We start from the raw sequence: 25,651 nt of genomic DNA on the forward strand, positions 1-25,651 counted from the left end.
TAAGGGAAATCATACTGCTCAAGCTGGGTACCGATGCATGGTTTAGAGCATTTTAATCACGTATAATGCCACGTAACGTCCGCCACCTCGTAGCCGGGTCACAAGATCTTACCGACTGCAACGGTCAACTTGACCGCCCTTAAGCGCCGCCTCGCCCTCCCCCAGCCTGCTTCTCCGTTCATTGATTGCCAAGGCGACTTGGGAGATCAAAATGCCGTCTGGAGAGAAAGCCTACACTCCACTGTACTCCGACAACAGATCATCTTCTAGCTTGGACGACCTTCAGCATGATGCTGAGCCTCCAACAAGCCTGACGCGTAGAGCTGGACCATGGATCCTCCACCTTGTCCTTATCTTAGCATACTCGACGATATTTGCGCTGTCGACAGTCCGTCTTCGTACGACTGCTTCGGTATTTGACTTGGTAGACTGTAAGCCCCTCCTGAGGTACGCTTAGAAATGCGGTCAGCTAAATAAAGACTTCAGCACCGGCGAATACTGTTGGAGACGAGACACACCTGGAGATCTTTCCAATTCAGGGACCGCCGCATGGCATTTACACAGGCGAGCCTAGGCCAGAGGTCGACGAAGCCTGGAGGGACTTGCTTCAATGTAAGACTCTATTCGCGATTAAGGTGCACGACGAGGTTCTCACAACGACAGACAACAACATTCGTGTGTCAGATGCTTGGGTTCACCGCTGGGGGCGAGAGCATGAGGCAGTCAAACTCCCTGACGGCGGTTATCTGGGAATGCTGAGCGTGTTCCATGAGCTCCATTGCATCGTACGTCGAGCCAACCTGACTTTCATCACGGTCTGCTAACGGCGCCCAGAAACGCTTATATCAGAGCCTGTCACCAGATTATTACTTTCCTAACGCTACGAAGAGGGAATTGGCGGTCAATCGAGAGCACAACCGTATGTTGATTGGCATGGTGACAGGTCTGAGCTAACCCATCACAGAACATTGCCTGGAGGTCCTTCGTATGGGCGCGACGTGTCGAGGAGATCCGTCCATTATCACGCACATGTGGACGGACATAAATGCACTACCAATCGTCAACCAGACAGCGCCGCACCAGTGTGTGGACTTTAAGAAAGTAATGGAGTACTCACAGCAGAAATCAGTTGATGTTTACCAAGAGAACTACATTGTCCATCCAAAATTTGGTGAGTCTGTTCCCTGGTGCGCTCTGAACTTGGCCCCAGTCAGGCCGCTAACTTGCGACAGGCGCGTCGTTCCCGCATGGCCACAGCATTAAGCCTTTCAAGGAGCAAGAGGACATGCATGAATAGGCTCATTTCCGGTTGCGAAAAAAGTGAAAGCCAATAGAAAATGTCACATTGGACCTCAGATTGTCCCTTCACCCTACTGCTCGGCCTGTCTTCGCATTCTGCTCTTCCGAGCTCGAACGCCAAGTCACTCTTTCATTGCAAGCGCCTGGTACACACCCGCCTCAATTCCGACCCAAAGACCCAAGGCCTTGGGGTCGGCAAATGGCAAAATCTGCGTGCAGACCATACCCGCGACGCCATGCTCACGATCCACCCACCAGAAAAGATTCGGGAGTCCAGCCCACCACCCGGTCCCGGCGGAGCGGCCCGTAGCACCACCTGTAAGCATGAAAGAGAGACCAAACCCCTGCGACGAGTTCCCCTCTGTTGGATACAAGTCCGGAATGGGATTTGTTAGGTCTGGTTTTGCACTGGGAATGCCCTGGCGGCCAAACTGCGGAAAGTCGGGGATGGAGTTGCGAAACATCTCGTCCACTGTGGACTTGCGGAGGAGCTGGGCACCTGTGGTAGGACAGATGCCGTCGTTCAGAAGCACGCAAAGGACGCCTGGCGTAATGCAACGTTAGCAGTCTCTGTACTCAAGGGATGGCAGAGCAAACTTTTGCATCTATGATCTTACGACAGAACTCCTGCGGCTTCGCAAACATGCCTGCCCCACCGCTGTGAAAGAGGGCCTCCCGTTGCTCTTTGGTCAGGGCCACAAGCGGTCGCCGGTACACATGGTCGCGAGTCGAATATGTCCCGTCATGCGAGCGTTGATGCATATACACAAGCACCGCCTTCATCTTCGAGGTCGGGAACATGTTCATGTTTTCCAAGCCCAGAGGTTCGCATATGTTGGCCAGGATGTAGTCGTTGAGCTTGCTTCCCGTGGCTCTCTCCAATGCAACACCCGCCCAGTCCATGTTTACCTATAAATGTAAGCCGTAGTCCTACATCTATATGCCCCAAAGGTCTTGAGCTTACCCCATACTCCCAGCCCTCCCCTGGTTGGAACAGCAACGGTACGTCCAATTCCGAAAAGTCGCATGCAAACTCGTCAATGCCCATCGGAAGGCTCCAATCTCGCAATTCTTCGTTGAAAATAGAATATCCAAATCCAGCCGTGTGTGTAAGCAGCATGCGGAGCGTGATGCCTTTCCGTTTTGGTTCGAGGTCGCCATTGCGGCCAAGCACCATGAGGCTCTTCAGCTCGGGACAAAGGTCTTCGAGCTGGTCACTGGCATCTAATTTCAAGACGCCCCTTTCGACCTGTTGCAGGCAGGCAATAGCGGTGAGCAGTTTCGTACACGAAGCGATCCAGTAGACATGTTCCAGTGTCATATCTTCGTCAATGGAACCGCCTCGTTTGCCGACCGAGTGGGCGAAAAGCTCGGAGCCATCTCTGTTGACGACTACCACTGTCGCCCCAGGGATACCATCTGGCCCGGCGACAGCGTTTCGCATGACAGATCGAAGCTGGTCGGTGGCATTCTTGGAAAACGTCATGATGGCTATACCTCCGGTAGTTCTATACCTCGATTGACACAGGACTTGTAATGCGGTGCATTCATGAGTGCCAGCCTTGACATGAATGGCGAAAGCGTTGATTCGAAAGCGACCACCGCCTTTATTTTATGCACCCACATCTGTTTCTATGGGAAGTTCCTGGCTTTACAACATATAGCGTACCACGGGCGAACCAGAAGCATCTTGAGGCGTGTGGTTGCACGACCTCATGCTGCCAGCCAAGCCCCGCGCCTCCAGGTGACGGATCAATCTCGAACCGGCACCGCAAACCTAATATTACTTCAGGAATGGGCTCCAATGGCTATGCAATGGCAACAGATGTCGCATAGGAGTTTTGATTAGTGAAATGTTTCAAATCTTATCTTGCTTCACCTGTTATCTGCAGCTGTCTGTGCTACTTTCTTGCATGTACCGCTGCCAGATCACCTGCTGACCATCTGTCGCGACTCGCGAGGCTGGCCCGACCCCTTCGCAGGAATCGTCCGCCTACTGCGCAAGCTCATTCTCTGCTACCCATCATGTTGTACAGCATGAGCTGAACCTTGGTACGGCATGAATTGGACTCATTCGACCCTAAGAGGGAAACACTTGCAGACTGCATGCAACAGGTACAGAGCCGATCGCCACAACGGTCTGGCCGCAGGTCCTGGGACCCCGCCGACGGGAAAAGATAGAACGCCATGCAGCATTTGGCCACACGGGAACCCTGTCCCTCGGGCCCCCTCACAGATGGCTGTCCTGATATGGGGATGCCACAAGGGGGGCCGCTGTCAGCGAACAGTCTCCTAGACGCGGGGTCAGGCGGCACTGGGGGCGCTGGGCAATCTGGAGCCGTGACATCCTCGTAAAGTTTGCGGTCCTACGTCACAACTCACAACCCACCCGCATCACCACTACCGCCAGGGTCCAGCTAGCGGTGGCAATGCTCACCTCTCCCCCTCGGGACAGAAGGCGCTGACTCAGTACGTGCCAGAGTGAGCCATACCTCGTGTGAGTCACCGATCAGCAGTCCTTTGGCTCTGGCCGTGCTGGTGGGCCAATGGTGGCTTTCTTGCGCTTTAGCCCAAGGGATCCAGCGTACAGACTGCTGGGCAAGTGAGCCCATGTGGGTAACGAAACTTGGCACCAAGCAATTTCCAGGCGAATACCCGGATTCAGGCGGATTAAGGTGCCGTGTTCCAATGGAAGAAATCAGTACATTAGCTGGCGCATCGCGTCAAAGCAAAATGCTGGTCAAACAGTGTCCATAATCACCGACTGGTGCTAAGCCGCTCACAGCAATATTAAACGTTCCTCCAATTGGATTGCGAGCGTGTATATGATTATTGCTCAGCAACAAGTCTCACGTACCGCGTTGACGATGGAGACGCCGATCGCTGCCTTCCACTGCAGGCTTTGCGACATTCCGCTGGCAACGTCTGCTGAGTTTCGCCAGCACGCGAAAAGCGAGTCGCAGTACGTAAAGAGGCATGGCTCATCTATCTTTGACTGACATTATGTCACAGTGTCTACAAACTACAGTGTCGCGTGGCGACTCCAGGAACAGCCGTCTTGCCGCCTAGAGACCGTAGTGCCCGGGCGCACGGCGTTGTCGACGCCGAGGAACCATCTTCGCCCGAGGACGAATCTGATGAAGATCAGGCTGCGAGTGATGGGGGTGATACGGAAGACGAAGGCTCAGCGCCACCGTTTGATCCGCAGCAATGCCTGTTCTGTGGAGATGAGAGCGACGCATTCGACAGCAACGTCGCCCACATGAATTCCGTGCATAGCTTCATCGTCCCGTATCAGGATTGCCTAGCCGTCGATCTAGAAACGTTGATCTGGTATCTACATCTCGTCATTTATGGATACCGCGAATGCATATTGTGTTCAACACGCCGCAGCACCATCGAGGGCATTCAGCAGCACATGACTGCGAAGGGTCACTGCCGATTCGACATCTCTGCAGGTACGGAAGATTTCTACGAGCTCCCGGAGTCGCAATATGAGAATTTAGCGGGACGCGCGCGGCCAGACGAAGCGTCCCTACGGCTGCCATCGGGCAAGCTGCTCAGTCACAGAACGTTGCGCGAGGCGCCAGTCCGGTCGCGGCCTGCCCAACAAGCACCATCCGACAGGCCAGGAAATGCACAGATTGGCTCGGTGCAGTCAAGAAGAATAGGCCAGGAAATCGCTACCAGAGACGGTTCAGACTCGGCCATCCTCGCCGCCCGGCTTTCACAGTTGAGTGTGCGAGACCAAAACACTCTGGCCCTCCTGCCCAGCCATGAGATCCGGTCAGTACTGGCGACGAAGAGGAAGCAGCTAGACCAGGCAAGAAGAGATGAAACAAAGGCTAGAAGAAGGGTGGAGAGACTCGGCAACAAGACACTGATGAAGCATTTCAAGCCTGACGTGCCAGGAAGGTCAAACGGCTAGGCGGGGTTAGGAATGGCGAAATGAGAAGTGGTCATGCCACAGCATTACGAGGAAGGATACTTCTTTTTAATGTTTATGTGCATACAATCGCCTACGCACTAGCCTAAGCAGTACTGGCGGAAATGGTTGCCTTGACGTCTTCCCCAAATACACCGTGATATCCATGCTCCTCGAGGTAGCGCCTGAAGCGAACGTCTTCGCTCTCAAGATCTTGTTCCTTGTCCGGAATGAGGAACCATGAGATGACACCGCCGGTTAGTGCAAAGGCAGCGCCAATCAGGAACACACCCTGGACACCTTTCTCGTCGTCGTGGAAAGAGTTCTGGATCGGGTTGAAAACTTGTGTTCCAATAGCAGCGCCTGCCTTGCCCACAGCCGCAGCGAGTCCGACGAAGTGGCCGCGCACCGGGGTGGGGAAAGACTCGGCAGCGCAGAGGAAGGTTGCGACCTATGAAGGCGTGTTAGTCAATTGGTTGTCGTGTCCAAGCAGCAGGTATGGCGACTTACACCAGGGCCCATCTCGCCGAGCGTATTGAAGATGCCATACAGCACAACGAAGAGGGGAAAGACGGTGAGAATGGGCTTCAGCGCTCCGCCGATTATGAAGGCGAGAAGCGACCACAGAACAAAGCCCAGGGTCATGGTCTGCTTGCGGCCGATTCGATCCATGAGAAACCCGCCAATGATGGTGCCTGGTAGGAGGAAGCAGTTGAGTACTGTGCCGTAGCCAATGGTCTGGAGTAGCGTGCCGTCTGGGTTCAGCGTGTCGAGGATCGTGGACCCGAAGATTCCGAAAGGATAAGTCTGTACCAGGTTCGTAAGCTGCTCAGCGACGGGTACTCTTCAAGTCTATCAGGGTAGCCTTACCACAAAGTCGTACATGAACCACGCCAGAGAGGTGCCTAGCATCGGCTTCCAATAGCGTCGGAGGACAAGAAGATACGGGATCTGCTTCTTCATGGCATGCTTGTGGTATTGGGTCGAGTTTACGAGTCGCAGGCGGAAGAATAGCAGGACAACCGGCAGCGTGATGCCAATGCCGAAGTTGACACGCCAAAGACCGTCACTCAGATGGTTGTGGTAAGCCACGAGGACGATGATTGCGACGATACCGGCAACAACGAATCCGAGATCAATCGCAAAGTCAGTAGCGACGGCTGTGAGTATCCCTCGGCGGCGTCGAATAGGGACATTCTCATCGCTGGCTTCGGTCGTGCTTGTTGCGCAGGTAGGGTACTCGCCTGTCATCTGTCAGCCACTCTTGTCGCAAGCCCGACGTTGTGGAAGTCTCAGTTACCTCCTGCGCCGAATCCTGCGACGCCACGTCCAATTATGAGCATCCAAAACATGCCCGTGTTAGTTGTTCCGTGTGAAGCAGTTGCAAGGATGATGCCCAAAACCAGGAAGATGGTGGCCCAGAGGATGCCGCTCCGACGACCAAGCTTGTCAATTGCCCAGCCAAAGAAGAGCATGCCAAACACCTCGCCAATGAGAAACGCGTTGGACACGCTTGTCTTGATGGACGAGGTATAGTCATCGGGATACAGTCGTGACAACACCGGGTTCATGAATCCGACAATCGCAGCGTTGTATCCGTCTGAGAAAAGTGCCATGCCACCCACCATGACCATGGTGATGGACGACGCCCAGTTAACCTGGGGTGGGGTGGTCTCAACAACGACATCAGACGAGTCCTTGACGGCACCGTCGTCGCGAGAGCCGTCGATCTCATCCACGACCATCTTGTTGTTGGACTCTGTAATGGCCATGATGGGAATTGCTGACCCAGACGGTGAGACTGCGCAGGGCTGAATGGGGAGGTTGAGTACGCAACATTCAGGACGACCGCAATGCTCTTTTCTATACCCAGGCCCTCACCCAGTTGCGTATCCGCGTCGCCGGAGGCGAGCCTGGAATGCGCGAGCGCATGCCCACGTGCGCCGACGCGGCACGTCAAAGCCAAGGCTGGAGCAGAGGCTGTTAGAGCAGATCATTGCCGTTGCACCCGTGTCAAATGTTTGCAGGCTTCTCATGGCAAGCATGCAATCGTTTACGGCCGGTCCCGTACAGATTCCATCAAGAAAGTCCAAGTCTCCCCTGCCGTCCTGGTCGCGAAGGGTGCCGGTGTCCCGTCGGAACCCGCACACGTGGGCCCGTCCGGAGCTGTGATTTACGGGAGGCTTGCGGAGGCGGGCCCGCTGAGGGGCCGGGCTCCGTTGCGCCGCAGGACGGTGACAGTTGAACCAGTGTGTCAATGCGTGGCGGCAAGCCAGGGGTGCTCCCAGGAACAGCAACCGGTCGCGCGTCGCAGGGGTCCACATCGATGTCCAGAATCCAGATGCAGCGATCCGGGCTTGGGCGCTCATCGAGGGCTGATGTAACATGTCGGGCGGCGGCGAACTTGTACGAAGTACATCTCATCGGCAAGATGTGCGGCACTGAAGCCGTCGGATTAGAGCCGTCGGTCCGGATTACATGCTTATTAAAACCCGGTCGCCTCAACTTGCATCTTGTCAAATCAACGAGTGCGTACTTGTCTCGTGTTCCAATAGTCGCACAGGGTCCTGCTTTGCTCACTCACATCGAGCTCCTGCTCACATCGACACCTCCCTTGCCGCTACAATGGTCACCTCGGAGCAGAGTGCCTTCTTCCAGAAGAATGGCTATCTCATTGTCCGTGACTTCCTCTCGCCAGAGGAGGTAAAGAATCTGCAAGCCTGGGCTCAGCAGGTTCATGATTACACGCCTACCGAGGAGTCTGACTTTATGCCGTATGAAGTACGTTGCCAGCTCGCGTGCCTTCGCACAATTCAAGTGTACGCACTCACTGACCCCGGCCGCAGGAGGTCAACGACAGGGGTGAACGCGTGTTGTGCCGCACAGAGAACTTTGTCGACGGCCATACGGGCTTCAACCACCTGCTCAGAGGAGAGAAGCTTCTCGGGCTGCTGAATGACCTTGCTGGAGAGCCCATGCTCTTGTTCAAGGAGAAGATCAACTACAAGTTGTCAGGAAGCGGTATGTTTCCTCTTCTGTGTGTACGACCGCGGGGTATCTGACACCAGCAGGCGGCTTTGCCCCTCACATTGACGCCGTCGCCTACACACACATCAAGGATGTCAAGCATCTGACGATCCTCCTGAGCGTGGACCCGTCCAATCTCCGGAATGGCGGCCTCGAGGTCGTCGATGGCAGCCACGAGATGCAAGTTCCCATCAACAAGACTACCAACTGCATCGAGCAGGGCTGGGTAGATTCGCAGGCATGGGCGCCTGTCGAGCTGGAAGCAGGTAAGCTTGGCCTTTCTTCGCAAGATGGCGATGTAATCGTTAACAACCATCGTACAGGCCAATTGCTCATCTTCACGTCGTATCTTGCGCACCGCAGTGGGCCGAACACGAGCAGCGCCGACCGCAAAGCTATCTACGCCACGTACAACTGCGCCAGCGAGGGCGACTTGCACAAGGGCTACTACGAGGACAGAAAGAAGGAGTGGCCGGCCACTCACATGCGCAAAAAGGGAGAGTCTTACGAGAAGGGTGCATTCACGTACGGCTTCGGGTCGCCAATGCTAAGTGTCGAGGCGGGTCATCAAGTTGCATTCTAGATAGTTTGTGTAGTCGAGGTAGCTGGAGATAGTGAAGGTACACAACAGCAATAATAAGCCTGCCGCTGAGCCGCCAGTGCTCACCACCAGCTGCTCAATTCCGAGGTGTGTGACAGGACCAGTCGGTCCATCGATCTGCACGCAATCTACCAGAAGAGGCAAGACGCGAAAGTCCCGGTCTTCGCACCGGCGTCATGCTGCTGCAGAGCTGCAGGCGAGGGCGACAAGTGGCCCAGCCTGGTAACGCCGCTGCACCTCCCCTTGTCTCGTGGCTTGCCGTGCCGCCCCGCACGAGGGTCGAGGCCAAGAAACTCGGGCTTCGCACCGACGTTACCAGAACCAGACTCTGTGCAGCCCAATCGTGAGTCCATTCCTGGCCATCGCGTTTCCGACTCTTTCCTTCGGAGCAGTTATGGTCTCGTACTAATGGAACTTGTCTCCACGCGAAGGTTGCTTCGCTTGTCTGATCATCCCTAGTTTATTTTGGGTCGCCGGAGCCTGGTTGGGCTTTTCACGAACGGCGTGCCCACGTGCGAAGATGGCAGCGCCCCCTGTGGGACGGATGGCACTACTTCAGAGCTTCTTGCGAGACCCGACATGACAATGCGACGGTCCAACGGTTAAACGGCCAAAGCAGTACGTGACATGGACTTTGCGACTTCATCAATACTTTTTTGAGCAGCCTTGTTTGACGCGTCGTCCAGTACGCAGATGCGACGGCCACGTGCGCGAGTAGGCCCACGCGATCGAAGAGACCAAGCTTGTCAATTCTAATATTCCACGTTTCTTGCATCTCTGCGATCGGAAAGCACATGAAGGTCAATGTCAACATCTGTCAACATGGGCGTCCCCTCATCACTGTCTCCGGCCTCTGTTGCCGAGTACATTATAGGTGTCCTCGAAGCCTCGGAAAATACCCCATATATCGGCGAACCCATTTCCCAGCTGCAACACTCCCTCCAGGCGGCCAACCAAGCCGCGGTCGCCTCGCCGCCTGTCGATGAGGCAACCCAAGTTGCGGCCCTACTCCACGATATTGGACAGTTTGCACCCGCGAAGGACCTGTGGTCCCTGACCGGCGGTCGAGCGCAGAATCTTGGCGGGCAGTCAACAACTAGCAGCGTCGGCAGAGTCGGTCACGAGACACTCGGGGCCAAGTTCCTGCTGGCGCTAGGCTTCGAGCCAAAGGTGGCTCGGCTGGTCGAGTCGCACGTTGCTGCGAAGCGATACCTTTGCGCGGTGGACGATGAGTACTACAGCAAGCTGTCGGACGCGAGCAAGAAGAGCTTGGCCTATCAAGGTGGTCCCATGAGCGGATCGGAGAGGGACGAGTTCGGATCTGGTGCCTGGTGCCGTGAAATGTGCCAGCTTCGCGTGTGGGATGACGAAGCCAAGGTCGAAGGGTTGGAAGTACGGAGTTTGGAGAGCTGGAGGTCAGCCATCGAGAGACAGGTCACAGCGAGTTTGTCGGTGGAAGCAGTTTAGAAGTTGAGTTGCTGAATCACAGCCTAAGTATTGAAGCAATCAAGCACGCTCGCGCACGTACATGTAATGCCCTCTTTATGCTCCCGGGTATGGTACATCGTATGAAAAGCCATTGCGCCAGACCTTATACCTCATGACTCGTTCGTGTCGTTCATTCATCATGCATCGTTACACAGTGGCCACCTATTTATTTCGCTTCTTCTCCAAATGCCTGTCGATGCTAAAGAGGGCCGTCGCGCCAATGAGTGCGAGCGCAATGCCTTCACCCCAGTCGAAGCCTCCACTCTCTTTCTCCTTGCTCTTCCGATGGCTACGATGGTGAGGATCGGCCCGGGAGGGTCGCGGATCCGGTGGTGCCATCCGACCGACAAAGGTGTCAGGGTTGTTACTGATCGAGTTGTAACGAGGGCTGTCGCGATGACCATGGTCCCCAGACTTTCGGTCGCTGGAGGGCATTTTGACGGCAGGATATTGGTTGTCGCAAGTGAGGAAGGGTCTTGAGATCTGGAATCGACCTGGGTGGCACGGATGGGCTATCAAGTCGGGTAGACAGGGTGAAATTAGACTTGTCGCAGGCTGGTAGTTGAAGCCGAAACAGCATCGCCAAGTTCCTTGGCGCGTGGGTCAAGTCGATCAGTTGTGTGCCAAAACGCTTCTCACCCAGACACCGATCAGATTGGGGGCGGCGACCGTTTAAAGTACTTGCCACTAGATCGAGGTCAAGGTGAGTAGGCAATCACGATCATTCTCTGCCTGTAGTGGTGACAGCATCGAAAAGAACGGCAATGTGATGTGTCTCATATTTCGTGGTGGGCGGTATGATGTCACGGCATGACGCTTGTTGTCTCTCAGATTCCCTGTTTGTCAAGGGTGCTGAATTGCCCGCCCAACCCCGGGTCGCAGGGGTGTGATGCGGGGGAGAAGCCAGCCTTCGGGGAAGTCCACTGAAAACTTCAGAGATCGTTCAATAGATCTTTGGCCTGGGCAGCGTGTACTTCACCCACCAGGCGTCTGGTGAATCCAATGATCAGCCATGCACATCAGGTTCCTATCTCTCTAGAAGAACTAGAGCGTCGCTATCTCCTCGTTCTAGTTGCATTTCCAGGTGGCAACCAAGCAACTGGAGACCCGCCTGCACGGGTTATTTTGGCGGGCCAACGAGCTGGAGGGCGCGGGGGTGGCAGACAAAAATATCACGAACAGCCTGTAACGTCGGATGATACCCTATACCAGGCTCTTGTGTTGTCTATTCAGGCAACCTGACGCTGAAGCCAGCCATTTCCAAATGAACCAAAGGCGTTGTTGTACGCAGTGTAGAGACAGTGATTTACATAATGTGAGCCTTGTTTGCTGCCAGGTTTGCGCGGTCCATCTCCAACACGAACATGCGTCCCCGGTCGGAGTGGTTGCTCTCACAAAAAGCCGGTACAGCGGACCCATTGCTCCAGTCCGGGCGCACGACCTTGACACTGCATGCACTCTTCCCTCTTTACCATGAGCACGGTCTGTTCCTAGGCTAACACACCACAGCTGGCAGTTCTAATAGGCGTGAGTTTCCATGCGACAAAAGCAAGGCGTTCACGTTGAAGTGCTCCCGCGCTTCAAAGTATAGTTGACCCAAGAGGAGTGATCGGATTTTTTTGGATGAGGCCACCAGCGATCTCAACCAGCTACTTGATGCCAGCAGTGCGCCCGAGCTAACAGCAAAACAAAGAGAACGCGTGCCAACATAAAGGACGCTTCATTTACACTAGAAGTGCGATCATAGAGTGACTAAACGAAGAGTCCCATTTCTATCCATATCGCGGCGTGTCTCGAAGTTCGCCAATGGACAGTAAGCGCTTGCGATTGCGCAGTGGCTCAATGTCGCACAGAGGATATTAAGCAGGACACAAACAGCAATCTGGCCGCAGTGCAACTTGACCATTACTCGCCAGATGTCTATCGCACCGCTGGCGATTCAATGTCACACGAAGGATGGAACCGTTTTGCAGGAGGTCTTGCGCTTCCAGCCTCGGCCTCCACCAGCAGGCTGCCACTTCGTCACATCAATTGGAGCTGCCATAGTAGATTAGTGGTCCCTCGCAGGCCACATACTGGTCCATTGCAACGCGAAACACGCACCCTTCGGTCGCGACAGCCCCCGTGTTGCTGCAGACGACTGTGACAGGCGACAGGCTCCGCATATGTAAAGGAAATGACTACCGACCCTTAGTGTCCATGTCCAACGGGCTGGATCTACCGGCAGTTAGTTATAATAGAGTTTTAGTTTGGAAGCTCATCAAACGGTCAAACATCTCGTCGTAAACGCAGCTTCATCTGTGTAACTGACAGCACGCTACTCACCATGGGAGACAACGTTCAGTCCGACACCACTGCGGCGCAGGCCGGAATCACCGACGCCCCCACCGCCCCGACATCCGCCCCTGTGTCCCTGAAAGAGCGACTGGAGAAGCTTATCGAGAGCTCTCAACAGCTCATTAAGCGTATGGATGAGAACAACATCCCTGATCCCACTTTTGCACCGGAGTGTCAAGAGGACTATTCAAAGCTTCCTCCCGAGACCATAACTGAGCGATTTGCTCTGCTGGACCTTCTCAATGATGTGACGTTCCTTGTGCACGGAGCTTCCCAGAGCATCACAGATGTCGCCCAAAACGTGCGTTCACAATGGAAACAAAGGGCTCCCTCGTTAGCTGATGGTGAGATTTTGTAGGCCATGGCGGACTCGGCCACTCTCAACATCCTCAATTACTTCAACTTCTGGGATGCGATCCCGCTGGACGGTGATGCCTCTTTTGCCGAGATTGCCAAGGCAGTCCGCCTTCCGCAGGAGGCGGTTGAGGCTATCCTCCCCTATGCCTTTAGCAACCGCATCTTTGAGCCGGTGACAATTGGAGACCCCAACTCACGCATCCGCCACACGTCGCGGTCCGCTGCGATGATCAAGGATCCCACTCTGCGGATCATCGTCAACCTCACCATCGACGGCCTCGCAGGGCCACTTTCGATCCTGAACCGCGCGCTTGAGAAGAACTTCCTCGGCAAGGAAAAGCTCACCAATGAGATTAGCGAGACGCCATTCGGCATGCTCTATAACAAGGGCGGTCCGCTCGGTGAGTACAAGGACTACTATGACTGGCTTGACCGGGATGGCGAGGGTGAGCGAAAGGGATGGCGACAGAGAGATATGGTCGAGTCGTTGCGCTTGGCCAAGGAGAAAATGGGCGCAGAAAGTGCGCTTCTCGAGGCCCTTGACTGGGCCGGAGCTGGCAAAGCCACCGTCGTTGATGTAAGTTGTTCGGCTCTGACATGTGCAATCAAGCGGCTAATGTTTGACCAGCTTGGTGGCTCTGGCGGTCACGACGACGTGCCTCTTGCCGAAAAATTCCCCGATCTCAAGATCATCGTCCAGGATCTGCCTAGTTGCCAACCGAAATTTGACGACGGCTACATCTCCGACGAGCTCAAGAAGCGAGTGTCCTTCCTCGCTCATGACTTCTTCACCCCTCAGCCCGTTCAGGCCGACATCTACCTCTTCAAGTGGGTCTTTTACGACTGGTCCAACAAGGACATCGTCAAGATCATCAAGGCGCTCGTGCCTGCTCTCCGGCCGGGGGCTCGTGTCCTCGTCCTGGATCTGATGGTGGACGTCGGGCCCGAGGCTGCCGCGGTGATGCCGCGCTCGCTTCTGAAATACAGCAATGTGATTAGTCTCAAGACGCTCTCGCTGTTTGGACATACCAAGCAGGCGGCGAAGAAGATGACGGATCTCTTCAAGGCAGCGGATGATCGGTTTGAGATTGTTCGCGACGAAGTTGCCGGTACATTCATGACGTTCGAGGCTGTTTGGCGTGGCTAGGCTGCGATAGTCGCTACTAAAGCTTGCTTGAACTATTACATGTAGTATTGAAATGAAATGATCAGGAGACTTCGTGTTTGCATGTGGTCTGGTGACCAATGCCAACTAAAGAAATTAGCATGAGAAGTGCATCGTGACGCGCTTGTACGCGGCGGAGATGAGCAGAAAGTATATTATACATATTTCATGATAAACTCCTCTATATATTGTACAATGTGTGTGTGTGTGTGTGTGAGAGAGAGAGATCCAGGTGGAGGAGCACTGACTTGGTGAGTGGTTGGTACGGGCCATCACGACTGGATGAGAGCTAACCCTCTCACATGGACGTGGAAGGAGTGTAAATGGCTTGAGATGCACTCTCTTTGCCATTAATTAGAGTCTGGAGACGAGAGTGACGCTTGGTTCGTCGACAGCAGGTACAATTCTTTGAAGATGGATGTTGGCCGCTGCAGAAGTTCCCGTGGCTGATCGTATTCGACAAGACGACCAGCATCCAAGACTGCTACACGATCGTAGTCAAGGATCGCGTCGAGTTTATGCGCGATGGCAAGGACTGTCCAGTCCTTGAACCATGTGCTCACAATCTCGTCGATCAGTGTTGTGGTTGCCTCATCCAAACTGCAAGCCGATTAGCTTCGGGCTACATTGCAAGGTTGAGAGGAAACGACTGTACCTGCTGGTTGCTTCATCAAGCAATAGTACCCGACTTTCGTCTCTCCGAAGCATTGCTCGCGCAAGCACCGTTAGCTGGGCCTGTCCTCGGGACAGGAATTTGTCGTCAATGACCATGTCAAGGCCGCCACGAGTTGCAATCTTCTCCCACAAGCCAACTCGCTTCAGTACGTCGATGATCTGCTCATCACGCGAGTCAGGAGGGTCTGTACTCCCAAGCGTCTCTTTGTTGTGATACGGGTCAGCATTGAGTCGCACGGTGCCGTCGAGAATGTAGGCCTCTTGTGGTACTGCAACGATCTGCGACCGTAGGTATTCCCTCGGCAAGGTCGCCAGATCCACGCTGTCAATGGTGATTGAACCAGAGTCTTGAGCGATCAGTCCGAGAAGGCTAAGGAATAGCGATGACTTGCCACTGTAGGTTGCGTATCAGTATTTGGAGACTACCACAACACATGCGTTGCATACCTCCCCGTTCTCCCACAGATTGCCACTTTTTGCCCTGGTTCAATGATCATCGTGATGTTGTGCAATACTCGTCCAGAAGACCTATCGTGTGAGGTTAGACACGAGTCCATCCGGATATTTCTGGCTTTGACAGCATTGACTTACGGATATGACGCCGTGACGTTATCGAGCTCTATGCGCCCTTGGCTGGGCCACCGTTCTCCGACAGTCTCTGGAGTGGGCTGCACCAGCCGCGCGTCCAGGCCAGCCTTTGCTAGGCCGTCCCTGGCCTCGTCGTCCTCACTTCGAACTTGCATCGAAAAGCTTCGAATTCGGGCTACCGCTCCCAATGCGATCTCGAGCGTCACCCAACTCGTGATTGTTGCCTGCATCGTTGCACTGAATGCCAGAATGTTGCTCAAGGCAATGCCAACGTACCCTGGCCCAATCGCCTCGCGTAGGGTGGTCGTGAGCACAATAAGGATGACGGCGAGCATCATGATGACCATGTTGACAGCGAAGGTGATCCATCTCTGCACGCAAAATAGGAGGTAGCTGGGCTTCTGTGACGTATCTAGGATTCGCATTGCCTTTTCTGTAGACTGAGTTTCCCATCGGAAGGCCCGGATGGTAACGACACCAGAAATGGTCTCCATGAGTTGTGTGTATAGCGGTGCCTTGTATTCGATGTCGAGAAGTCGAAGCTGTCGCGCGGTGCGGAGGTAAAAGTGCTGAATGGCGTACAGCACTGCGAGCAGAAATGGCAGCAGAGCCGCCATATATCTGGAGGAAACGCAGACCAAAATGAACTGAGCGATGCCGAACGACAGTGCTACATCAATTAGCAGTTAGAAAGTGATCAGTGGAGGGTTGTCATGTTGCTGGCGGCTTACCCATAACGACTCCCAGTGCGGCAGACGGGAGTTCCATGTCAATGAGCTGCAGGTCCTGGCTGAACCGATTTACGGTGATGCCAGTGTCGGTTGTTGAATGGAACATCATAGGCGCCCGGGATACCGTTTCAACGAGAAGGTTGTGGAAGTACAGCCCAGACCGGTTAATCGTGATGATGAAGAGCTGCCATGTTCCGATGAGGCACGCTGCAACGGCGCCAACTCCTAGCACTGCATAAACACCGAGCCATTTGCCCAGGTCCGAGTTTGGGTTCTTCTCGTTTGCTTCGGCCCACCACTTGAGCCATACGCCTGCAAATTGTTAGCTTCGAACCCTCTGTCATACTGCACTGGCGGACCTACTGGGGAAAGAGTCGCAGAAGGCGTAGACACAGATCGCAATAACAAATATTGTGATGGTGAGCCAGCCAGCAGACTTGACATAAAACTTGTAGACGGCCGAGTCACCCATTTGCCTCGCAGTGTCGGCCTGGGATTCGACGGCCTGCAGTACCTCCTGTACGGCGGCATTGTTGTCCGCACCGTGGTTGGTCTGCGACCGCCGCAGCTTCTCGGGTGCGCTTTCGGAGTATTCGCCATGCTCGTGATTGAGTTCGTCTTTGCCTGGCTTTTCTTGCTGCGCGTCCAGATCCCGGTCGGCCCATCCCAGTTCAGCGACCTGCTTGAGGTCCCCTGGTGTGCCTGTGTGCTGCACTTGGCCGTGTTGATTGAGTAACACGATCTTGTCGGCAAAGGGGACGCGGCGCACTGGAGCAGAAATCAGGTCAGCCAGACAGAAAGACAAGGAGTAGTCCGGAACGTTAACGTACCATCCGACGAGGCGAGAACGACTGTCATGTTCGCCTTGCGAAGAATTCCCGAATTGCCCAGTAAGTTCTCGAACACGACGTCTTCAGTGTTTGCATCCAGGCCGCTGAAAACGTCATCTAGAATGACCAGCGCGCGCCGGGCATACACAGCTCGCGCGATGGACTAGGTTGGGAGGTCAGCCACATCCACAGCCAGTGCTCCCATGTCTTCGCGGACTTACCAATCGCTGCTTCTGGCCACCGCTCATCGAGATTCCCTTGGAACCTACAGGCGTCCTGTCACCCCGTGGCCAAATTTGCATGTCTCGTTGGAGCTCGCAGGCGCTAACCACGACGCGGTACCAGTCCTCGTCGTGATCTGCTTTCTCGGAACTGTCCGCATCGGACGTGTCGGTAGCTGATCTGCCACGTATAATGTCTCGTACAGTTTCATTCGGCAACCAGGGATTCTGGTCGCAGTATGTGACGGCTCCCGAGTACTTGGCCTCAATTACGCCATCAAACGACGAGAGTTCGCCTAGGAGTGCTTTCAGCAGCGTAGATTTGCCGCATCCGACAGGACCGAGGATTAGTGTCAGTGCGCCGCGGGGTATGTCCAGGCGAGGGGATATGTCGATGACTGGGGCGTCGCGAGAGTCCCCGTTCGCGTCAGGCGTAGTGTCGGCCAAGTGTCCCTCATCGCTTCCTGTGACCAGAGTGATTCCGGTTCCAGGAGCAGGAGTTTCACTCCGCCATGAGAATTTCCCTGAGATAGAGATCATAGTGTCGCCATCAGCAGTCGCTTGTTTATCGGACAGCGTTTGCTGGGAACCGTTGTTGCTTTCAGGACTGGTGCCGGTGGTCGTCGACCGAGGATCATGTCGCTCTTCTGCATTGAGATGATCTTGAATGCGCTGGAAAGATGCGATAGATCCGGAAATTTGTGGAAGCGCTTGCACAATCTTGGCCAGAGGGCTATTGAGAAGCACAATGATCGAGAAAGCCGTAAAGACCTTGGCTATTGTCAATGTTGAGCCGCCATGGGCAGCTATCCCAGCGAAAACGGCAAAGGTAAGGAGAGGGCCTAGGATGGGCGTGCATATTGCTATTGATGTCGTTTAGCCAGGTCAAGAGGGACGGATAGAAAGTGGCATACACAATATGAGTGACAGTCCGAGGAGGTACCGAAACTTCTCGGATACAACCAATTCCTGCTTTCGCAATTTTTGGATGACGGAAAAGGCAACGTCAGTCAGACCAGAGATCTTGAGCCACTTGATGCTGGCGAGCGCTTTTGATGTCTCTATCACACGGACTTGCGATGCTTGTATCCACGCAGCCAGATGTGTGCCAGTTGGCCTCGCGAGGAAAACTGTACCGACCATGACGACTGAATTGCGACACATATCAGCAGATGCCCTTGTCACGAGGAGGGAATCACGTCGAATGACCGACCTATCGCGAAACCAACACTCATCACGCAGGCAGCACCCAGCTGTCGCTCCAGCAAGTAAATGGCTAGGCCAATCTCGACCAAGTTGCTCCAAGTTTCGTGTATTTGGACCAGGCCGGAGGTTATCGTCTCGATATCGGTGCTTACAAGCGTGAGTGCGGCGGTGGGATGAAATGTCGCAGAGGAACATGAGTCAAGTATCAGGGACTTCTCGTAGACCAGTGGTATGATGCTCCCGCGCATCATCGTTGCAGCACGGTAGTTGCGCCATTCGTACTGGCCAACAGAGACCTACGGCAATCGCAATTATTAGACATTGAACGTGGCCAACGGCGGAAGGCTGTCAAGGTGGACCATACCGCGATGCCAGAGTATACAAGGATATACGCGCCTATCAGGCCATATCCGTTGTTATTATATGGCTGCGTTTGCGGGGTTGCGGCAAGCTCGATTGCAGCCGTAATCAGAAAAGGCTGAGCGTATGTGAAACCAATCTGGAAGAGACGGGGGACAACAGGCATGAACATCGCCTTGGAGAATGTCTTGAGCCAAGTGGCAAAGAGAACATTCGGTGCCGCCTTATCGGGTACTTTCGACGATTGGAAGAGAATGTCAGCACAGACCTTTGGAGCTGATCTGTCGGTTGTGTGAAGCATATACCTTTCCTCCAGGCATCTGACATCTTCTTTGCCAGCCCTGTCGAGCGCAGCTCATCATCTAGTGGGTAAAGATCACCAATCTCAAGAATCTTGCGATAGCCGGTGAAGAAGAGTGTGCTAAGCCAGTAAAAGACGCCTAGATTGTACGGGCCTCCAACACTTTCCGGTGCAGCGTTGTCGTACTTGGCGAGCAAAAGTGAGCGCTTTTCAGTGGACTCGAGCAGTAGCATGACGACTCGTAGCGCCAAGCTCGAGGCGAAGACCGGTGGTATGGCGCTGTGAGTGGCATCTTCGAGCATGAAAAGGGTTCGCGTCCGGGCGATGTCGAATAGGACGGATAAGCCCAGGTAGAAGCTAAGGACCGATGACGGGCGCAACGATAAGCGATGCTCGATGGTTGACAGCAGGACGTAAACAAGCGACAGCACGAATGTGAGGACGGCGCTGGGGGTTGACGCGCGCGTCTGCGTGATGGTGGAGTTGCGCGCCCAAAGGCCGACCAGAGCAGCGCTGAGTGTAATAAAACATATCGACGAGATCTATTCGGAAGGTCGCAAGATGTTAGCCGACGCGTGGGTAATGAGCGTTTTGCCCATCCGAGACAGCATACGGCAAGATGAAGGGGGTGACGCCATACCTTCTTGAACCAGTCGAGGGCACTGGCTCGCACTTTTGGGGGCTCTCTCGCCAGCCGTATTATGGGAATGGGCGCGACAACGATGACGAGAACGGATGGGAGAATCGAAAGGATTGTCTCTTCAAAGAGGAGTGTGAAGTCGAAGCCGCCACGACAAGTCGCACCGGCCCAGGGCCCAAACGAGTCGTCTGAACATGCCGCCTCTGCCGACATTGTCGGACTCTACACAGAGCCACACAAAATGAGACGGAATACAGGAGACAGACCTCACCGATGCTGTCTGCAGTATGGGCGCCTGTGACGGAGATTTCCGAGTTCGTGAATTCGTGGCCAAAGCCGAAGAAAGGGACTCGTTATCGTGATCCTGGATCGCAAGCTCGACAGAGTAGCAAAAACAGGCAGCGCACGTGTCAACGAACCGACAGGAGCAGATTCAACGGCCAGGCCGATGTCATCGCAGGAGCCTCTCGTCCAGGGACCGTTCCGCACTCAAGCTGTCATCCCTGCCCAGTCATGTGTTGCACCGAACCTTGCAGCGCTCGATTCCGCGGCATCGCGCCGCGCCGGCGCCGTCGAGCTCCTGGCCGACGTAGGATTTGTCGAGGGGATCTACATGCATCGTTCGTACCGGTACTTTCTTGGCGATACTCTGTCCGCATACCGAACTTCAGGTGTTCGGACGCGTACCCAGCTCGCCCGTACAGTCCCCGCAGAGAGACACTCAGCCATGTAGAGTACATGAGAGGCTAGTGGGCCCCTGTGCCGGATCGCGCGTCACCAGATTAGGAAATAAGAGGTATTAGTACAGCGCTTGCCGCTAGAAGCAGAGCCGATGTGTATTGTGCACGCCTGCAGCACGCCCAGCGTTTGTTGATGCTTGCCGGCAGGGAACGGCCAGATGTCGGGGAGGCCGGTGATATGAGTGCACCTTCGTCAAGCCAGGGGTCGAAGCCCATGTTTTCCCCTCGGGCATTTTGTAGAACATTGAGCGAACAGGGAGCGAGCCCTTGAACCTGGGCCAAGTCCGACTTGCAGATGCGCGTGGATGCGGCGAGGCGGGCGCAGGGGGCCGTGCATTTATCACTGTCACCCAACCAGCCCACCCATCCATCACCACCAACACCGCCGGATTCAAGTTAATTCTGGACATTTCGGCTCAGCGTGCAGAATCAAGAGGCGAGTCATTGCCAGCCGGCGGTTACCGAGTTAGCCTGCGTCACCCCCTTTGCCACCGTCTGATCTCTCGTTCCCATTCGAAGCACTTGCAGGTCAGCGTCGCTTGTCCCTAGACCAGTGGAGATAGGGGAGCTGGAACTGCTCAATCTCAGTCCACGACAGAACGACAGCTGCGCTTGATGTTCACGGGCCAAGGCTCTAGCTGTACGACGCATGGCTCCATAGCCATTCCGGAAATGCAGATTGCAAGATTTTCGGTAGAACAGCTGGTTGCGACCGTTCCACCACACCGATGCGCTCGTGGGCTTGGCTGGCCCCTCTGTAAAGCGTACACAGCCCTCCACGGTATTGCAGGTGACCAAACGCCAATGTTCATGAGCAATACCCCAGACATCCTCCAGGTGCGCATCTCACACGAGCACTGGCATTGTCGACCCCTTTGCTTGAGATGTTGAGCATCTCTCCGATGAGTTTGCCAAAAGTTGCCAGACAGCAGGCAAGACTGTGTAGCAAACAGACAGTCACCTGTTGTTAGCCCCCTGGCAGGCCTCACACAGCGACTGTGTCTCCCACGTAAGCAACTGTAGGCCTGGCCCTGCTAACAGTACTTACTCAGAGATGGCCATTGCCAACCAGAGCCATCAAGTGGTGGATGGAATAATTTGACGTATGGTTACTGTAATGATCGGAAGCTGGGTCCAGTCTTCGTGGTAAATGGTCGGATTGAGTCTGGCATATCAACGGATGTGAAATGCGCTGCGACTAATTGGCCTGAACCCGTGAATTTTTGTTCTCGAGCATCTTCATCGTCCATAGTAGCGCGGCTCAACAACATGCCGTCCATCCACGCCAGCACATCCGAGCTGTTCACGCACCTAACAGTCAGCAATATTTGCGTAGCCGCTGGTTGCGCCTTTGCTCTGGTACGCACTCAGTTTCAGAGCTCCAATTGTCGAAACCACGCTGATCTAGCCCACAGTCGCTCCTGTATCTTTACGTTCGCGCCCTGTATCTGGTCTTTTTCCACCCACTTAGCCGCATCCCGGGCCCCAAGTATGCCGCCTGTAGCAGACTTCCGTATGTGCGCAATCAGTTGCGCGGCGACCTCGTGACGTGGCTTCATTCCCTGCACCAGCAGTACGGCGATGTTGTGCGCATTGCCCCAGATGAGGTGTCATTCATCTCCAATGTTTGGCAGGATGTATACGCTGCGCACAATGGCGAAAAGGCCACCAAGGGAACCTACCTGAAGGACCGACGGTGGTTTGCGGCGCCGTACAACAACACATGGTCCATCCTTCAAGCAGACGCTGAGGCTCACCCGCGCATGCGCAAAATGATTGCGCCAGCCTTCTCCGACAAGGTGCTGCGTGAGCAGGAGGCAATGATCCAGGAGTATGTGGAACTGTTCGTGCTTCGGCTCCATGAGCAGACGGAGAACGACTCGAAAGGTGATGTCGACATGGTGAAGTGGTTCAACTTCTTCACTTTCGAGTAAGTCCGCGTCACGGAGCATGAGCAAAGCGAGCTGCCGATCGCTAATCCGTCGCAGCATCATCGCCGACATGACATTTGGTGAGTCGTTCAACTGCCTTCGGGACAGCGACTACCACCCTTGGGTCCGAATGCTCTTCAAGTCTGTCCGGGCCATTTCTCTTAACAGCGCCATCCGTCGATACCCATTCTTTCAGGCAATTGTGAAGCGTCTGGCACCGAAGAACTTGCTCGAGCAGCGCCGGCAGTTTAACCAGTTCGTCTTCGACCGAGTAGGCGAACGTCTCGCCTCTGAGTCGTCGCATCCCGACCTCATGTCCCACATCAAGAAGTTCAAGGACGAGCCAAAGGGAATGAACCGTGACGAGATTGACAGCAACGCCAACATCCTGCTTGTAGCGGGTAGCGAGACAACTGCTACGCTGCTGTCCGGGTGCACCTACATGCTTTTGTCGAACCCGGAAAAGCTCGCGAAGCTCACGAAGGAGGTCCGTGGCACGTTCAACCACCCGTCTGAGGTCACCATCAAGGCGGTTAGCAACATGCCCTACCTCCACGCCGCCCTTTCCGAGGCGCTGCGCATTTACCCCCCGAGTCCTGCGGGGTTCATGCGCATCGTGCCAGGCAACGGAGACATGATTGGAGGCCACTGGATACCCGGAGGAGTATGTGAATAGTGGCTTTCGTCTCGTTGTGCGTTCACTAACCCGACTATAGACATCCGTTTCGGTCTCCCAGTGGCCGGCAAATCACTCTGATAGCAACTTCACGATGCCCAACTCATTTGTGCCCGAGCGCTTTCTTGGTGACCCGCGATTCGAGAAGGACAATACTTCGGTCCTGAACCCATTCTCCGCGGGTCCTCGTAACTGCCTCGGCAAATCGTACGTTTCCGTTTGTATGATCCATGCCTGAAGTTCACAGCTGACGTATCTTAGTCTTGCCAATGTGGAGATGCGCTTGATCATGGCGAGACTGCTCCTAGACTTTGACCTCGAGCTGATTGACCCCGAACAAGGCTGGCTTGACCAGAAGTCCTTCACTCTGTGGGAGAAGCTTCCTCTGATGGTTCGCCTCAAGCCAGTTCGCAGGTATACTGCACCGGCATGATGCATCGATCCAATCCGCAAGCAGCAGCTCTCCGAGGGGACGATCGCACCCACGGCCAATTGATCAGAATCCCCACATGCACGGGGCTCTCTAGATACGCTATATCAGAGTTACTGCTGCCTTCAGGCCGCGAAATGGCCCAATAAAAGTCTTCAAATTTATCATAATTGTACGATACTATGGTTAACCCGCTGTTCAAGAGGAATAGGCCTGCTCTAGGCGCAAGTCCGCGTCTGCCCATCCGCCCACGGTAGTCATGCCTTTTAGTCTGTGCGATTCGATTTCCTCCCACGTCCAAGTGTCCTTAGCATCATGCTTCCCGTTTTCGGTAGCACCGTGGCCGTTGGCCTGAAGCGAGTCCAGGCTCTTGCTATTTCCTGTGCTCTCTGGCCGGGGAGGGATCCAGCCAGACTCTGTGAGAAACTGTTCGGGTCGCACTGTAATTCGCCCCTTCTTGACAATGTACTTTGAGAGGCTGGAAGCAAATAGCTGTTCCTTGCCCTTACCTCCCTTCCTGCTCACGAACCAGGAACCAATGTACAGCCAGCGCGAGTCCCAGCCAAGAATTCGGGACTCCACGTCGTATCGCGCCAACACCTTCATCTCGCGTTTGAAGGACGTACAAGTGGCACCCAGTGCAAGTGCTGGTCGTCCCTTGACTCGCTCGCGCTTCATTTCTCCGTCGCGGCCTTTATACTCGACGTGCATCCGATCGAGAGGCCAGGCGGGCGCCATGATGCGGCCCACCAGCTTGATACGTGAGATATCCAGGTCGGTGAAGTAGGTCGAGTTGGACTTGTGCATGTTGAAGTCAATCTCGGCGGGAGAGACATGCGAAGATATTATCTCTGGCTGGAAGAGTGGGTGGTGGTCAATTGTGTCGGTCGCACCAGTCTTGGGCGTCTTGGGCACCCTCCGCTGTGCATTTTCGGCTGTCGGCGATGCAACTGTTTGTCGTAGCTGGCCATTGAATGAGGATTTCATGTGGTACAGGGCTCGTATCGTCCATATACCCGGAAAAGACTTGAGATTGATGATGGCGAGAAGGAGAATGACCCCCCACCAAGAGAACACGAAGCCATGAACTTGCGCAATCAAGCCTCCGGGCCACTGCGGCCGATCCATTGTAACTGTAGATGAGTGCACTTGCGAAGTCGTGTCATGCGATGGGAGGCGAGCCCGTTCAGGTCTACTGTAGGCGCGTATGCGGATCAATGATCGTAGGCTCGTGGTGGAATGCTGATTGCAGGTTGAAGCAACATCGACTGATTGCACATCATTTGGTAGAGCACGTGCAAAACGGCGCGTGCCAATTACCGCGAATACTGACTTGACGCCATTGGGCAAAGACATTCGTTGCCCGTTGACCAACTCGATCATCAATCCAGTAGTGAATGGCTTACGTGGGGACCTTAGTGGCCAGCTCTCATACAACTGCCTGGAGGGCTATTCCGTCGTGCGCATGTTTGTTGCCCGCTAGCCTTCCCTTCAATTGTCCCTGTGGTCGCCAACCTTGCGCTGATTCACAAGCTGGCTTATACCTATACACGGAGCCTGGTCTGAATGGATGGACGACAGCAAATCGGTTTAATCCATAATCTTCAATAGCAATGATGTCTCAATGGTCAGCATCGTCAGCGGACTGAGCGGTGTATGTCAACCGTGTCAGCACGGCCGGCATGGTCAGCAGAGTCAGCCAGGTGCAGGCTAAATTGAGCCCTTTGTCTCAGGATCACTGTAGTTGAGCAGCGCAGAGCCGGAATCGCCCGTGCCGTGACTGGCGCAGCGCCAAAATACCTGCTCATTTGGACATACCCTAAATCTCGGCGTGTTCGTTCCTTCACCTTCATGCCCATATTCGCCGTGGAAGCTCTTGATCACATTAGTCAGAACGCTCTGTTACTATGCGTCTGTCCGTAGGTAGTTCAATACAGGTCGGGGATTTGCCAGCCAGAGTACAGTTTGGTGTCTGAATGAACCATACGCAAGTCGAATTCGAAATCATGCTTCGACAGAAGCCACCGGAGGTTAAGATGGTGGATGTACTGCTTAAATGTCATTCGCAAAGAAACAGAGCCTTTTAAGCGAGGAGGATCTCGCTGGTTCATTGGACATGGGAC

The 25,651-nt window shown here is 54.6% G+C and overlaps 8 protein-coding genes across 8 annotated transcripts; 4 read left to right on the plus strand and 4 right to left on the minus strand.

Annotated features, from left to right (window-relative positions):
- Positions 1-1,421: 1,421 nt before the first annotated feature.
- PLICBS_002139 (uncharacterized protein) lies at positions 1,422-2,785 on the minus strand (the record flags this gene model as incomplete). Its single annotated transcript, XM_018321768.1, has 3 exons — positions 1,422-1,843; positions 1,917-2,208; positions 2,264-2,785. The coding sequence occupies 3 exons, from the start codon at positions 2,783-2,785 to the stop codon at positions 1,422-1,424; spliced, it is 1,236 nt and encodes a 411-aa protein (XP_018179247.1).
- A 2,545-nt stretch (positions 2,786-5,330) lies between these two features.
- On the minus strand, positions 5,331-6,996 carry PLICBS_002140 (uncharacterized protein; the record flags this gene model as incomplete). The annotated part of the gene is made up of 4 exons (XM_018321770.1): positions 5,331-5,675; positions 5,735-6,031; positions 6,095-6,468; positions 6,525-6,996. The coding sequence occupies 4 exons, from the start codon at positions 6,994-6,996 to the stop codon at positions 5,331-5,333; spliced, it is 1,488 nt and encodes a 495-aa protein (XP_018179249.1).
- Positions 6,997-7,849: 853 nt separating this feature from the next.
- On the plus strand, positions 7,850-8,834 carry PLICBS_002141 (uncharacterized protein; the record flags this gene model as incomplete). The annotated part of the gene is made up of 4 exons (XM_018321771.1): positions 7,850-8,005; positions 8,071-8,245; positions 8,296-8,517; positions 8,575-8,834. The coding sequence occupies 4 exons, from the start codon at positions 7,850-7,852 to the stop codon at positions 8,832-8,834; spliced, it is 813 nt and encodes a 270-aa protein (XP_018179250.1).
- An 840-nt stretch (positions 8,835-9,674) lies between these two features.
- Positions 9,675-10,319, plus strand: PLICBS_002142 (uncharacterized protein; the record flags this gene model as incomplete). The annotated part of the gene is made up of 1 exon (XM_018321772.2): positions 9,675-10,319. The coding sequence occupies one exon, from the start codon at positions 9,675-9,677 to the stop codon at positions 10,317-10,319; it is 645 nt and encodes a 214-aa protein (XP_018179251.2).
- Positions 10,320-12,666: 2,347 nt separating this feature from the next.
- On the plus strand, positions 12,667-14,181 carry PLICBS_002143 (uncharacterized protein; the record flags this gene model as incomplete). Its single annotated transcript, XM_018321773.1, has 3 exons — positions 12,667-12,978; positions 13,036-13,611; positions 13,663-14,181. 3 exons carry the CDS (start codon positions 12,667-12,669, stop codon positions 14,179-14,181), a joined length of 1,407 nt encoding a protein of 468 aa, XP_018179252.1.
- A 368-nt stretch (positions 14,182-14,549) lies between these two features.
- Positions 14,550-19,964, minus strand: PLICBS_002144 (uncharacterized protein; the record flags this gene model as incomplete). The annotated part of the gene is made up of 13 exons (XM_065599963.1): positions 14,550-14,799; positions 14,948-15,268; positions 15,322-15,402; positions 15,466-16,132; positions 16,194-16,505; positions 16,557-16,961; positions 17,024-17,186; positions 17,245-18,107; positions 18,159-18,392; positions 18,458-18,746; positions 18,815-19,044; positions 19,116-19,653; positions 19,752-19,964. The coding sequence occupies 13 exons, from the start codon at positions 19,962-19,964 to the stop codon at positions 14,550-14,552; spliced, it is 4,566 nt and encodes a 1,521-aa protein (XP_065456035.1).
- A 1,796-nt stretch (positions 19,965-21,760) lies between these two features.
- PLICBS_002145 (uncharacterized protein) lies at positions 21,761-23,531 on the plus strand (the record flags this gene model as incomplete). The annotated part of the gene is made up of 5 exons (XM_018321775.2): positions 21,761-21,850; positions 21,907-22,421; positions 22,480-23,086; positions 23,139-23,305; positions 23,360-23,531. The coding sequence occupies 5 exons, from the start codon at positions 21,761-21,763 to the stop codon at positions 23,529-23,531; spliced, it is 1,551 nt and encodes a 516-aa protein (XP_018179254.2).
- A 195-nt stretch (positions 23,532-23,726) lies between these two features.
- On the minus strand, positions 23,727-24,656 carry PLICBS_002146 (uncharacterized protein; the record flags this gene model as incomplete). Its single annotated transcript, XM_018321776.1, has 1 exon — positions 23,727-24,656. One exon carries the CDS (start codon positions 24,654-24,656, stop codon positions 23,727-23,729), a length of 930 nt encoding a protein of 309 aa, XP_018179255.1.
- Positions 24,657-25,651: the final 995 nt, after the last annotated feature.

Source organism: Purpureocillium lilacinum (genome assembly GCF_023168085.1).
Source record: "Purpureocillium lilacinum CBS 284.36 DNA, scaffold_2, whole genome shotgun sequence".
Classification (NCBI taxonomy): domain Eukaryota; kingdom Fungi; phylum Ascomycota; class Sordariomycetes; order Hypocreales; family Ophiocordycipitaceae; genus Purpureocillium; species Purpureocillium lilacinum.